Source organism: Heliangelus exortis, chromosome W (genome assembly GCF_036169615.1).
Source record: "Heliangelus exortis chromosome W, bHelExo1.hap1, whole genome shotgun sequence".
Classification (NCBI taxonomy): domain Eukaryota; kingdom Metazoa; phylum Chordata; class Aves; order Apodiformes; family Trochilidae; genus Heliangelus; species Heliangelus exortis.
The window spans coordinates 8,811,140-8,823,787 of NC_092453.1; the positions used below are offsets into that span (position 1 = coordinate 8,811,140).

General features: G+C 46.5%; 1 protein-coding gene across 2 annotated transcripts in view; it reads left to right on the forward strand.

The window, feature by feature from the left end:
- The window catches only part of LOC139789119 (CBP80/20-dependent translation initiation factor-like), a 132,858-nt gene that overhangs the window by 35,064 nt on the left and 85,146 nt on the right, over positions 1-12,648 (forward strand). For both annotated transcript variants that reach the window (XM_071729645.1, XM_071729646.1), the window contains exons 4-5: positions 7,892-7,965; positions 9,091-9,195. In XM_071729645.1, coding sequence (XP_071585746.1) covers positions 7,892-7,965; positions 9,091-9,195 — 179 coding nt within the window. The remainder of the gene's footprint in view (positions 1-7,891; positions 7,966-9,090; positions 9,196-12,648) is intronic.

Below are 12,648 nucleotides of genomic sequence, written 5' to 3' on the forward strand. Positions count from 1 at the left end.
CTCATAAATAGGTTTAACTTTCTCCAGGACTTCAGGATACACTTTGCGAAGGAGCTCCATGCCTGGTGAAGCCTGGAGATCTGGGAGTGAAATTCTTCACTACTTCGCCACCTGATTTAGGAAAGTTGTTGCTGCTTAGAGAGAAGTCAGGAAGGTGTCTTCTAGACCTGGTGTCACTAGTGGCTCATGTGAGAGGATCTTGTTACGGCAAGCCCTTCTCTCGGGGACACAGCTCTTCTCCAGAGCTCTCTTGCCATCCCTCTCCTCAAGCATCTTCCTCTCTTCTCTTTACTCTGCTTCTGGGAGCATGCCTTTTATTTTGCCCTTCAGCCCCGCCCATTTCCGGCTGGGGCAGGCCCTAATTAGTGGGCACAGCTGGGCCTAAGCTCCCAGTTCATTATCAGCGACACCTGAGGGCTTGTGGTTCTCTCTACAGGATCTCAGTCTCGGTTTCCATTTTTGGAGAGCAGACAGGGTGATGGTGGGCTGCCCACCTTCCCATGCTTTATTTTCATGAAACTTGCAGTATCTTTAATCTTTGAGGTCTCCATTCTTCTTCCAGATTTGGTTGACAAGTGCTGAAGCTTTGGCAGAAAAGGGGATTTCCTCCAAGGAAAAAAAAAAGGGAATTTTCTCCAAGACCCAAGCAAGGAGCTTGTTTTTTGGGTTTCTAGGGCATGTCTGAAGTTCTCAGTGCTGTTTTGGGTGCTCTCAGTGCTCCTCCTCATCGTCAGCCATGTGCATAGATGAGATATCTAACACAGCTTTGTCAAACACATCTCTTATTTGGCCACACAGGCCAGGCCCTTTCCTGGGGAGTCCAGAAAGATCTTGGAGGCTTTACCTCCTACTTCCAGTCCCATGAGGATCCTGTAGGTATGGGTCAATCCTTATATTTCTTGGTGGAACACCAAGTGATGTTTGGTGTCCCTCCTGCTGTGCCTTTACCAAAGTAGTGAGGAGGTACCATAAAAGATTGGAGAGGGCTTGGGAGGGTGGACATGGACTGGGGGAGAGAAGGAACAGGGTCAAAGTGGTTGGGTTTTCTGCATGGTATTTTTAGAAGGGTAAGTTTTCCATCTTTCTTACAATTTTATGGAATAAATTGAGAAGAAAGAAGGTGGAAATTTTCCCTGTTCAAATAATTAAATCATTGGTTTTCCATAGGAACACTGGAGTGTTTTTTCTTGAATAGGTCTGGAAGAGCAGGGAGATACTTGAAGCCTGGTGTCAACATTTTGCATAACTGGAAGCTTTAGCTGCACAAAGTGGGTGTATGGAAACCTCTGCTGTAGCAAGACCTCCTAGAGGACCTTTTATATGATAATTATCTTCTCTTCTGACCAGGTTTAAGACTCAAAGTTTGAAGGACACCCCACAACTTGCTCTAGGGATATTGCAGGTGTGATTCTGTTGTTAATGCAGGGGGATATCTCAGAGGCTTTTGTGTCCTGAGAAGCCTTCTAGCTTTTTGTTGGCTTTCCTTTTCTCCTGGCCCGCCTTTGGCTGTGAAATTTGTACCCTGAATGTTGAGCTTTTTAGATACAATTGAACAGAAATCCCATCAAGAAACCACTGATGTCTTCAGGCCAACTAAAATTTGGGGTATTGCCATGCTTGGTCTACACCTCTACCAACCCAGCCACCTTCATACATCACTGAGAGCAACCAGGGAGGTGACCACCACCACTTTTGTGTTTGAAAATGATCTCTTTTAAATTTTTTTTGGTCTGCAGATGGGATTAGCAAACTTGCAGCCAAGCAGGAGAAAGTCCTAACTCTTGAGCTGGGGTAAGGGTGTGGGATTAATGAGGTGGTGCCTCAAAGGGTGAGCTGCACAGGTGAAAATTGCAGTGGAAGTTAATTATTGCTAATTAAAAAGCAAATGTTAGATGGGAAATCAAGGATGTGGCTTCAAATGTTCATGTGCACAAAGCTTCTTCTTCCCAAGAGGGTGCAGAGCTTGGTCAGAAGGATTGGTATTGGTATCAATCTCTGGAGCCCTCCAAGTCCCAAAGTGTCACTTAGAGTGACACTTAAAGTGTCACTGCATCTCACCACCACAGAACCTCAGCTTTCTGCTGAAGTCCAACTGCCTGCATGGCTTTGGGATGGGGTTTTTTGTGGTTTTTGGGATGATACTGGTGGAGAGTGTTTGATTCTCAGCTGTTTTTAAGGGACAATTGTTACCTGCATACTCTGGCCCTCTCTTCCAGCATCACCCATGAGGTTGGGGTGAGGTTCCCTATTTCTGCAGAGAGGAGGTCTGCAGAAAGGATTTGTTTTGGCATGAGAGGGCATTCTTAGAAGACACAAAGCCACCAGAAAAATTTTGCTCTCTATGGCTTGTAGGAGGTGGTAGTAAGGTGGGTTTTGGCCTCTTCTCCCCAGTGAGAGACTATAGGACAAGAGGCACCAGAGGAGGTTCAGATTGGATATTAGGAAAAATTTCTTCAATGAAAGAGTGGTGAAGCATTGGAACAGGTTGTTCAGGGAGGTGGTGGAGTTATCATCCCTAGAGGTATTAAAAAAATGGGTAGATGTGGCACTTCAGGACATGGTTTGGTGGTTAAGGTGGTGTAGGACTAATGGACTCAATGATCTTGAAAGGCTTTTCCAACCATGATGCTTTTGTGATTCTGGGAGGGTTTCTGGTGAAGATTTTTCTCCTCCAGGGACTTTATAGCAGTAGGAAGTTGTTCATCTTTGTCAGCTAGTCAGAAATGTAGGTAAAATATTGAGCTTGGCTGTTCTGGTGAGTTTTACATGGGGGTATGTCACAGTTTAACACTGGCCTGGCAATTAAACTGAATAACAGATGCTCTCTATTAATCCCCCTCCCCTCCCTGATAAAGAAAGGAGAGAGAATAAGGGAGAGAGACTTATGTGTTAGAAACTAAACTACACAGCTTTAATGAAACAGTAATGATAAAAAGGTGAAATTACTAAATATATACAAATATACAGGAAAATTGATACCACGTTCCTTCCCCCCTTTCCCCCAATAACTCTCACGTCACCACCGAGGCTGCAGGGCAGCCCTGGGAAAGTCCAGGCTGGACTCCTGGAGTCGGCAGCAGTTGGGAACTGGAGGCAGGAACACACAGATATGGGCTGGCACGGATCAGGACCACAGGCAGATGAATGGATGGAATCTTCCCAGGATGCCGAAGCAAACAGGGACAGGTGAAGAAGGGGAAGCAGGAAGGGAAGGAAGGCGGGAAGGGGTTTGACCCTTGTGATCCCTCAAATTTATACTGAATATGACGCATATGGGATGGAATAGTCTGTTTGGTCAATTCTGGCATCTATCTTGTCCCTTCCTCCCCAAAGGAGGGCTGCAGGTGGGACCTTTTTACTCCTTCCGGAGTGCAAAATGTTCCTCAGAGCTGAGCAGTGTCCTTGGCTCTGCATACCAGTCTCTAGCAGTAACTATAAACATTGAGTGTTATCAGTCCTAGAAGCAGACACTGACTGAGAAACTTGCTGTTAATTTCAGCAAGTGCAGCTACTTACAGGAGACTTAGCTGAAAGCAAAAGTACAAGACAGAAAATTACCTTTATCCTGGCCCAAACCAGGACAGGGTATTTAGGTCATACTTGGTCAGACTGTTTCTGCTTCAACAGAAATTTCAGCAATTTTTATTTTAAAGTCCTTAATTTTAAAAATATAAATATGAATAGGATGTGATTAAGATAAGAGAGAAAAGAACCTCAGGCCATCAGTAAGAGCCAGGAGACAAACTAATGTGGGGAAAGAGGAGCTGTGATTTTTATCTAACTGGTGGGTGCCTATCTGCTGGTTTGTCTCCATAATTTGTGACAATGCTGCTTGGCGCTACCAATTTCCCTGTTTCTCACCAGGTTTTTATTGTCACCAGGACCATTTCTGGAATTTCCATAGCCTCAGGTTGCCTGTAGTCAACCACAACCAGAAGTTGGTCAGCTGAATGTAACCAAGTGGTGATGTTTGTTTTCCATGTGTCTTTTTAAAGCAGAAAGTTTTTTTCTGCTGATTTGGTCCCCTTGTAGCATCTGGCACAGAAGTTTTCCACCTGTAGATGTCTAAGATGTTCATCCTGTAGGCTCTAGTAAATGGGTAGTTAATCCTTCGAGCAGCCAGGTGGTGAAAGTTCGTTTCTCCTGACTCCCTTTTCCTGCTCTCAGTGTAACATCTCATAGGAATAACCACAACCTCTCAAATTTCATCTCTGGGCAACCTGAAAAGCAGCTGACCTCCTCTTTTGAAGTCAATACTCATCTTAGGCTGGAGCAACCCCAGGATGTTTGAGCTTGTTTGAGCCTTGCTAGGTTTGAGGATGGAAACCTACAGCTGGAGCAGTGCAGAACTCAATCTTGATGCATTTTGCTTCCAGTCCTTCACGTTTCACATCTCTAAGGTGAGACCTCTGGGGAGCATCACCTTAGGTAGCTTGGGGTCTGTTGTGGAGCTGGGACGTGGTCTGTGTCTCCAACTTAGTGACCTAGACTTTGCTGTATTGTGCAGAGGAGTCCACATTTTGCTCTGTTTTTGGCTCTTGAAAGCCAAAGTGGCTCTGCCCTTCTCTTATTTTGTGACAGTGTCCTCAGGGACTCCTGTAAACCCCACCAGGATGTCTGAGACATGAGAAACCCTCTACGTCAACTCTCACAGCAGTCCTGAGACACATGTTCCCCTCTGGATTGCAGAGATTTCCAGAGTACTTGAAAGAGTTGAATATTCTGTGCTCTGGGATTTCATGGGGTTTTCATAATTTTAGATCACTTCAAAGGTCTCAGGCTGGACTCCTGGAGTCGGCAGCAGTCGGGAACTGGAGGCAGGAACACACAGATATGGGCTGGCACGGATCAGGACCACAGGCAGACGAACGGACGGAATCCTTCCAGGATGCCGGGTGAAGGAAGGGAAGCAGGAAAGGCAGGAAGGGCAGGCAGCCGGAAGCTGGAAGAGTGGCTTGGCCCTCGTGATGCCTCAAATTTATACTGAGGATGACGTGTATGGGATGGAATACTCTGTTTGGTCAATTCTGGCATCTATCTTGTCCGTTCCTCCCCAAAGGAGGGCTGCAGGTGGGACCTCTTTCTTCCTTCTGGAGGGTAAAAGTTTTCCTCAGAGTTGAGCAGTGTCCTTGGCTCTGCATACCAGTCTCTAGCTGTAACTATAAACATCGAGTGTTATCAGTCCTAGAAGCAGACACTGTCTGAGAAACTTGCTGTTAATTTCATCAAGTGCAACTACTTACAAGAGACTTAGCTGAAAGCAAAAGTACAAGACAGAAAATCACCTTTATCCTGGCCCAAACCAGGACAGGAGGACATGTAGGAGAGTATTGGGGTTATTCAACCTGGAGAGGAGAAGTCTCCATGGAGACCTTAGAGCATCTTCCAGTGCTCTAGGAAAGATGGGGAGGGACTTTGGAAAAGGGTGTGGAGTGATGGGATGAGGAGGAATGGCTTTATGATGGAAGAGGGGAAATTTATGTTTGACATGAGGAAGAAATTCTTCACTATGAGGGTGATGAGACATTGGAAGAGGTTTCCCAGAGAAGCTGTGGCTGCCCCATCCCTGGAAGTGTTGAAGATAAGGTTGGATGAGGCTTCGTAGGAGGTGTGGAGGAGCTGGGTGGGACAGCTTGTGCTTCATTAGGAATCCACTTGGACTTAAATTTTTGCTATTTAATACTTTTGCTGATGATTTTCCTCATCTTCATTGCAAGTGGTTACATTTTTCCCATTCTTTCTCCTTGAGCCCCAATATCCTACTCTTAGGAAATCCTCTTGTAGGTGGCTCACTGACTGGGAGTTAAAATACTCCATGTCCATAAGAAATGGAATGAGAAATGGGTCTCCAGGAGGAGGTGTCTCTACTTTGGGTGGTAGCTGGGAAGACCTGCACATTGATTTTCATTTTGAGGGTGCTTCAAAGTATTTAAAAAACTGATTTCAGTGCTCCAGGCTTGGAGCAGAGTGGACATGGAAGGGTTGGAGTGTGTCCAGAGAAGGGCAACAGAGCTGGGGAAGGGTCTGGAGCAGAAGTCTGCCCAGGAGCAGCTGAGGGAGCTGGGGGTGTTGATCCTGGAGCAAAGGAGGCTGAGGGGAGACCTTCTGATTCTCTGCAACCCCTGAGAGGAGGTTGGAGCCAGGGGGTGGGTGTCAGTCTTTTCTTCCAAGGAAGAAGGGATGGGACAAGAGGAATTGACCTGGAAGTTTAGATTGGAGCTTGGGAACAATTTCTCCCTGGAAAGGGTTGTCAGGGCCTGGCCCAGGCTGCCCAGGGCAGGGGTGGAGTCCCCATCCCTCCAAAAAAACATGTTCAAAAGGTGTGGTCATGGCAATTCAGGACCTGGTTTAGTTGGCATGTTGGTGTTGGGTTGATGGTTGGACTTGATGACCTCAGATGTCTTTTTCCAGCCTTAATGATTACTTGGTGGGAGAAAATTTTGCTTACCTGTGCCTAAAAGAAGCAGCTCTACTTCCATAACTGGTGGTTTGTATCTGTGTAGAGAGATGTTGACTTGCAGATCCCCAGAAGTCCAAATCATAATACATAAACCCCTTGGAGGAGACAGAAGAGGGAGAGATGTGGCCATGTTTGGTGTATCTGGTGTCTAAAGCTGGGAATAGCTTTGAAGTTCTACCATCCGTAGGGTGCACCAAAGATGTTCATCCTGTTGGTTGGAAGAGCATGAGCAGACTGAGGTCTGGGACTTCATTAAGAAATAGTCACATTTTTATGAATTTTTGATGCCTCAGTTGTCATTATTAATAATATTTGGAAATTACAGAAATTATAGGAGGAGGAATATGTGAAGCCACCTTCTCCAGCAGTTGTTTTACCAGAGTGGGACCATTGGGGCTCAAATATATAATCTGAATACGTGTAAGAAGTGTTGGCAGAAAAATGGTGCTTTGGGACTTTCTAATGTCCATCCCATATAAGTCTGAGTCAGAGCCAAGTCCACCTTTAAAGGGTGGAGAGGGCAACCCTCTTTCTAGGGAGAGGTCATGTGTGGGCTGATGACTGTAAAAGGGCCATGAAGGACAAGTGTGAGGTCTTTGCTTTAGATGCTCTCACTTCTGGTCACAAAAGGATCTGCATGGCACAGCTGAAGGTGCTTTGAAGTTTGCTGGAGGTTTCTCATGGTTCCCACCTGGTTGTACCTTGATGCTTTTGCTTCTTGAGTAGAAGGAACCTGTCACCTGAGTGTTGGTGGGACATGTAGCAGAGGTTCATTTGCTGGTGTGCATGGCAGAGGTGGAAAGGGGCAGAGTTCTGATGTTCTTCAGCTGTTGTTAGAGCAAATCATGTCACCATGACTCCTTGGAGAAGCAGGACAGCTTACCTCATCCTTATTAGTGACAACAGCCTGCTGGTGAAGAGTATCTCCATCCTTGGAGATATTTAAAAGCCATCCAGATGTGGTCCTGACCACCTGGTTGTAGGTGGCTCCGCTCAAGCCTTAGGGTTGGACCAGATGAGCTTCAGAGGTCCCTTCCCATCTCAAATGGTCTGTGACCCTGCAGCTGGATGTCTTCATGGCTGGGATGTCAACCTGCCCATTGGACCTTGGTGAGTCTTGGAGGTTGAAGACAGTAGGAGGACAGGACTGGAGCCCAAGTTGAGCCTACATGTTGTCTGCTCCGTGTTGTCCACAGCTTTGTGTCCCCAAGGCTGAAACTGTCACTCCTTGCCTTCACCATGCGCTTTTGCAGAGGGAGAGGGGGACTTGACCTTCCAGTGAGTTTGGATTCACAGGGAAGTGGAGAAGCCCACACCTGGAGGCTGGGACACTTCCGTGGCTGGTGGTGGGAGAGGCTGTGGTGGGCTGTGCCATGGTCCAGATGGTACCAGGTACCTTCTGGAGAGTAACCACCTTTGCCTCCTTCCTAGAATGGCAACAAGGAGACCTCCCTTGACATGCTGGGCACGGACATCTGGGCTGCCAACACCTTTGAGTCCTTCAGGTAAGATGGTTTTCAAACACTTGAAGAGAGAGATGGACTCTGCCCTCTCTGAGCTGTCAATCTGTGTCCATCCTGCTGGTACCGAGGCACCTGGGAGTCCCCCTGCCTGGTCCTGAAGTCACTGCTCCTCCTCCTCCCCATTCCCAATTAGCCCATGGCACTAAGTACAATCCATCTATTTAAAGAATCCCACATGCTTAGGAGATGCTGCTGGATGGGTTTGCAGTCCAAACATCGGAAGCTGATAGGACAAGGGGTGATGGGATTAAGAGGGGAGATTTAGGTTTTAAAATGAAAGAGAGGAGGAGATTTAAGTTAGACAAATTCTTCACTGTGAGGGTGGTGAGATGCTGGAAGAGGTTTCCCAGAGAAGCTGTGGCTGCCCCATTCCTGGCAGTTTCAGGTCAGGTTGGATGGGGCTTGGAGCAACCTGGGCTGGTGGGAGGTATCCCTGCCCATGGCAGGGGGTTGGAACTGGGTGATCTATAAGATCCATTCCAACCCAAACCATTCTGTGATTTTATGATTTGTAATCATCCAAGAGCTGCATAGGCAAGACTTGAGGCATCTCTGAGCTACTGTTCCAGGATTTTACTCTTCCATTTCCTGGAGGTGACATTATATGTTGGCATCACAGCTGCTGGGAATAGCTCTTCAGCCACTTCCAACACAGGGAAAGTGGTGAAATATGCTCTCTGTCCAGTTTTATTTATCTCTCTCTGTTCCTGGAGCACTGCAAGAGTCTCCAGGGGTTGAGCTCCCACCTGGGACTTGTTTCAGGCTTGTTCAGGACCACAGAGAACATGACCATTGCATGGACCAGACCACTACCTCCTGCCTTGCCCCCTTGATCCAGAGAGCAAGTCTGGTTAGCAAGGTGTGGGCTGCATCATGCTGCATCAGACAGCAAAATTAAGGGTGTAGATCAGGCAACAGGAGCTCAACAGCTCCAAAAAGATAGAAGAAACATGAAAAGAAACATGATAGAACAATGTGAAGGTTGGAGGCCCCCATCCATGTGCTCTGCAGCAAGGAGTGAGGCTCTGATGTGCCCTCTTCAGCTGGGTGGTGTTTAATTAGCAGTGGACTTTATTTTTTTGTTTTTTCCCTGTTTTTCTCTCCTAGTGGTGCGACGTGGGACCTGCAGCCTGAAAAATTGGATTTCACCCAGTTTCACAGGAAGCCCCGAAACACCTCCAAACATCCACTGCCTCACATAGACAGAGAAGGGTGAGTGCCACACCTGTGCTGTCATGCTCTCCAGCAAGGTCTCTGACTTCTCTCTTGGAGAGGGAATGCTAGTTTGGTGGCATGGTTCACATGGAAGACATTGGGAAGAGGTGGCGGAGCAGCAATTGGATCCAGCTCTGGGGTCCTCAGCACAGATATGGAGCTGTTGGAGCAGATCCATAAAAAAACAAGCTGCAGCTAGAGCACCTCAACTATGGGCTGGGGTTGTTCAGCCTGGAGAAGGGGAAGATCCAAGGAGACCTTTTCAGGACTTACAGGGGACCTAGAAGGAAAAAGAGGTGAGATTCAGATTTGATTTAGGGAAGAAATTTTTTATGCTGAGGGTGGGGAGACCAGACCCTGGCCCAGGTTGCCCAGAGAGGTGGGAGATGCCCCATCCCTGGAACCATTCCAGGTCAGGTTGGATGGGGCTCTGAGCAACCTGATCCAGTTGCAGATGTCCCTGTACACTGCAGAGAGGTTGGACTGGATGGATTTGAAAGATCCAAGTCTCCTAGATTTAAACATCTCTGGAAGAAAGATCCCAGCTTAGTGTTGAACCTGGTTACAGTAACCATAAGTGATGGGGCTCCTGCTGTTCTCCCCAGCAAGACTTCAGTGAAGAAGAGAACATCAATGTGATGTTTGGAGATCCAATCATTCATCTCCTATCTGCTAGCTGGGAAAATATTAACCAGCTTCCTTTGGTGGTGACAGCCTGCAGTGGCCTCCACAGGTTGGATTCCTCATTGGTTGTTGGTTGGTTAGGCTGATGATGCTTAGATGGACAGCAAGGTTTCTCTGCAGACTCTGCAGTCTGAGAACCAATCATTTAATATAGGTTTTTTATCCTCTTATGATTGTTCAGCTGTGGTGCTCAACACTCTGGTGCTGGCAGTGCTAGTCCAGGCTATTATTTGTCCTGTTATCCCAAGTTCTGACAAGGCTTCAACTCATCCCTGAAGCAATTCATTGCAAAGCTCTGCTAGAACGAAACTGGAGCATCAACTCCATAACCACATTTTATCCCATCAATTTTTGTCTCTTTTTATCCTAGCCATTAACCATATCCTGCACACAGAGGAGGGAAAAAAGTCAAAACAGGTCTAAAAGATGAGGTTGAGAAGATGGCAGGTGGCTTCTCACTGCGATGTTGGACATAGGGATGGAAATCATAGCATCATAGAATACTTTGGGTTGGAAGGAACCCTAAAGCTCATCCAGTTCCAACCCCCTGCCATGGGCAGGGGCACCTCCCACCAGCCCAGGTTGCTCCAAGTCCCATCCAACCTGACCTAAGACACTGCCAGGGATGGGGCAGCCACAACTTCCTTGGCTAGCCTGTTCCAGGGTCGCACCACCTTCAAATTAAAGAATTGTCTCCAAATGTCCAATCTAAATCTCCCCTCTTCAAGTTTTAAACCATTTCCCCTTGTCAACACATCAGTGTAAAAAGCCCTTCTCCAGCTTTCTTGTAGCCCCTTCAGATATTGGAAGGTTGCTCTAAGGTCACCAGGGAGCCTCCTCTTCCCTAATCTCACTCAGAGATGTTTTTCTGTCGATAGATTGGTTTTGCCATTGAAAAATAAAATGAAGGGCCCTCCATAAAAAAAAGAGGCCTCCATGGTTGATGGCACTTAGCAAGTGATCCCACCAGCAGCACCTGCTATGTAGAAGGAGAATGAAGCAGGTTCTGCTCTGCTTCTGGTTCCTGGAGTAGTGTGAATGCCCAGGGTGCAACTGGGTAAAGAAGGCAGTCTGGAGAGGAGATATTTAATCACTCCTAAATAATCCAGCTGGAGACATGAAAAAAGAACTACTGTCTAAGCAGAAAAGTTTAACAGATGCCAGGAGCCCAAGCAGAACATCTCCCAAAATGCAGGTCTTAAAAATAACATGCTAGAAGAGAGGGAGCACAGACAAAATTGATTTTTTTTTTATTTTGGAAATCTGTTGTACATTCATCAGTTCTCCAGGTTTTATCTGTGCTGAGCAGGAGGCAGCTGGCTGAACCTCCAAGAAGCTCCACCAAATGCTAGCCAGGCATTTCCCCTCTTGTTCAAGTGGCATTTTGTTAACATGCTAGCAATGAAAATTTGAATAACAAAGGAAAAGAAGAGAAATGCTGTTCAAAATGTTTTTTCTCCACTTTCTGTACCAAAGAGACTGTTTTGTTCCATATCCCTTGCCCAAGGTTGGCTGTATAGTACCATCCAGTTGATAGACCTCCAGTGTCTTCTGCTTGCCTGAAGGGTTTTCCTCCAGAAAGACACTTGATTTTATGTGCAAATACTGAGTTTGGGGATCTGCTGAACGACCAAAGGAGGATGGTTAAGGAAAACTAGGGCACTTTACCTCCTTTCTGACCTGAATTTTTGCTGCCTTTCATTCCCGGCCCTACTTCTTGCTGTGCTTTTGCTCTTCCAAACACTTTTGCAGTGTTGTAGCTGCTATTTCCTCTTTGTTCCAGGTATTTCCCAAGCCTGTGTATCACTTTAGTTTTTCCCATACCCCTCTGATTTGCTGTAAATAAATGAGGGTGTTAATTAAATCAAATCTTTCCATTCAGCTTTGGTTTGGGAATCTGCTGCTTTAGCTCTTGCTTTTTTTTCCTGCAATTTTTTTAATCCCATTTGCTGTAATTCCACCAAGATCAGTGGTTCTGGGTACAGAATGGGTTGAGGGCAGCCCTGAAGAGAAGGACTTGGGGGTGTTGATTGATGAAAAACTCACCATGAGCCAGCAGTGAGCTCATGCAGCTCAGAAGGCCAAGGGATGCATCAAGAGGACCATGGCCAGGAGGTCAAGAGAGGGGATTCTCCCCCTCTGCTCTGCACTTTTGAGACCCCACCTTGAATATTGCCTTCAGTTCTGGTGTTCCCACCCTAAGAAGGACAGAGATCTGTTGGAATGAGTCCAGAGGAGGCCACAAAGATGATCCAGGGGCTGGACACCTCTGCTGTGAGGAGAGGCTGAGGGAGCTGGGATTGTTCAGTCTGGAGAAGAGAAGACTCCAGGGGGACCTCAGAGCTGGCTTACAATTCCTGAAGGGAACCTTCTTGGCATTTCAAATTGTACATTTGTATTTATATCAAGTTTGCTGCTTGATATGTGTTTGTGCTTCTGCACCAGCACCCTTCTCAGCAGGACAACAGGAGCTCCTGTGGAGACCACCAAATGAGCCATGCTTCAAAGGAAACATTTTCCATTACATTTTTGTGTCCTTGCTTTATAATTTTTTTTTTGCCATGTGGGCTTTTCTTTTGGTTTTCCTTCCTCTGGGAATCAAATCACCCAATGGTACAGCTCAAGTATTTAAGTTTTTTCCCTGTTGCTATTACCAAAACCATTTGAAGACTGTGGTGGATGGTGCAAGGAGAGAGGGAAAAGCATTTAATTTTTTAGTAATGACTTTACACCCATGTGGGAGTGCTTTGGAAGCACAATGTACTC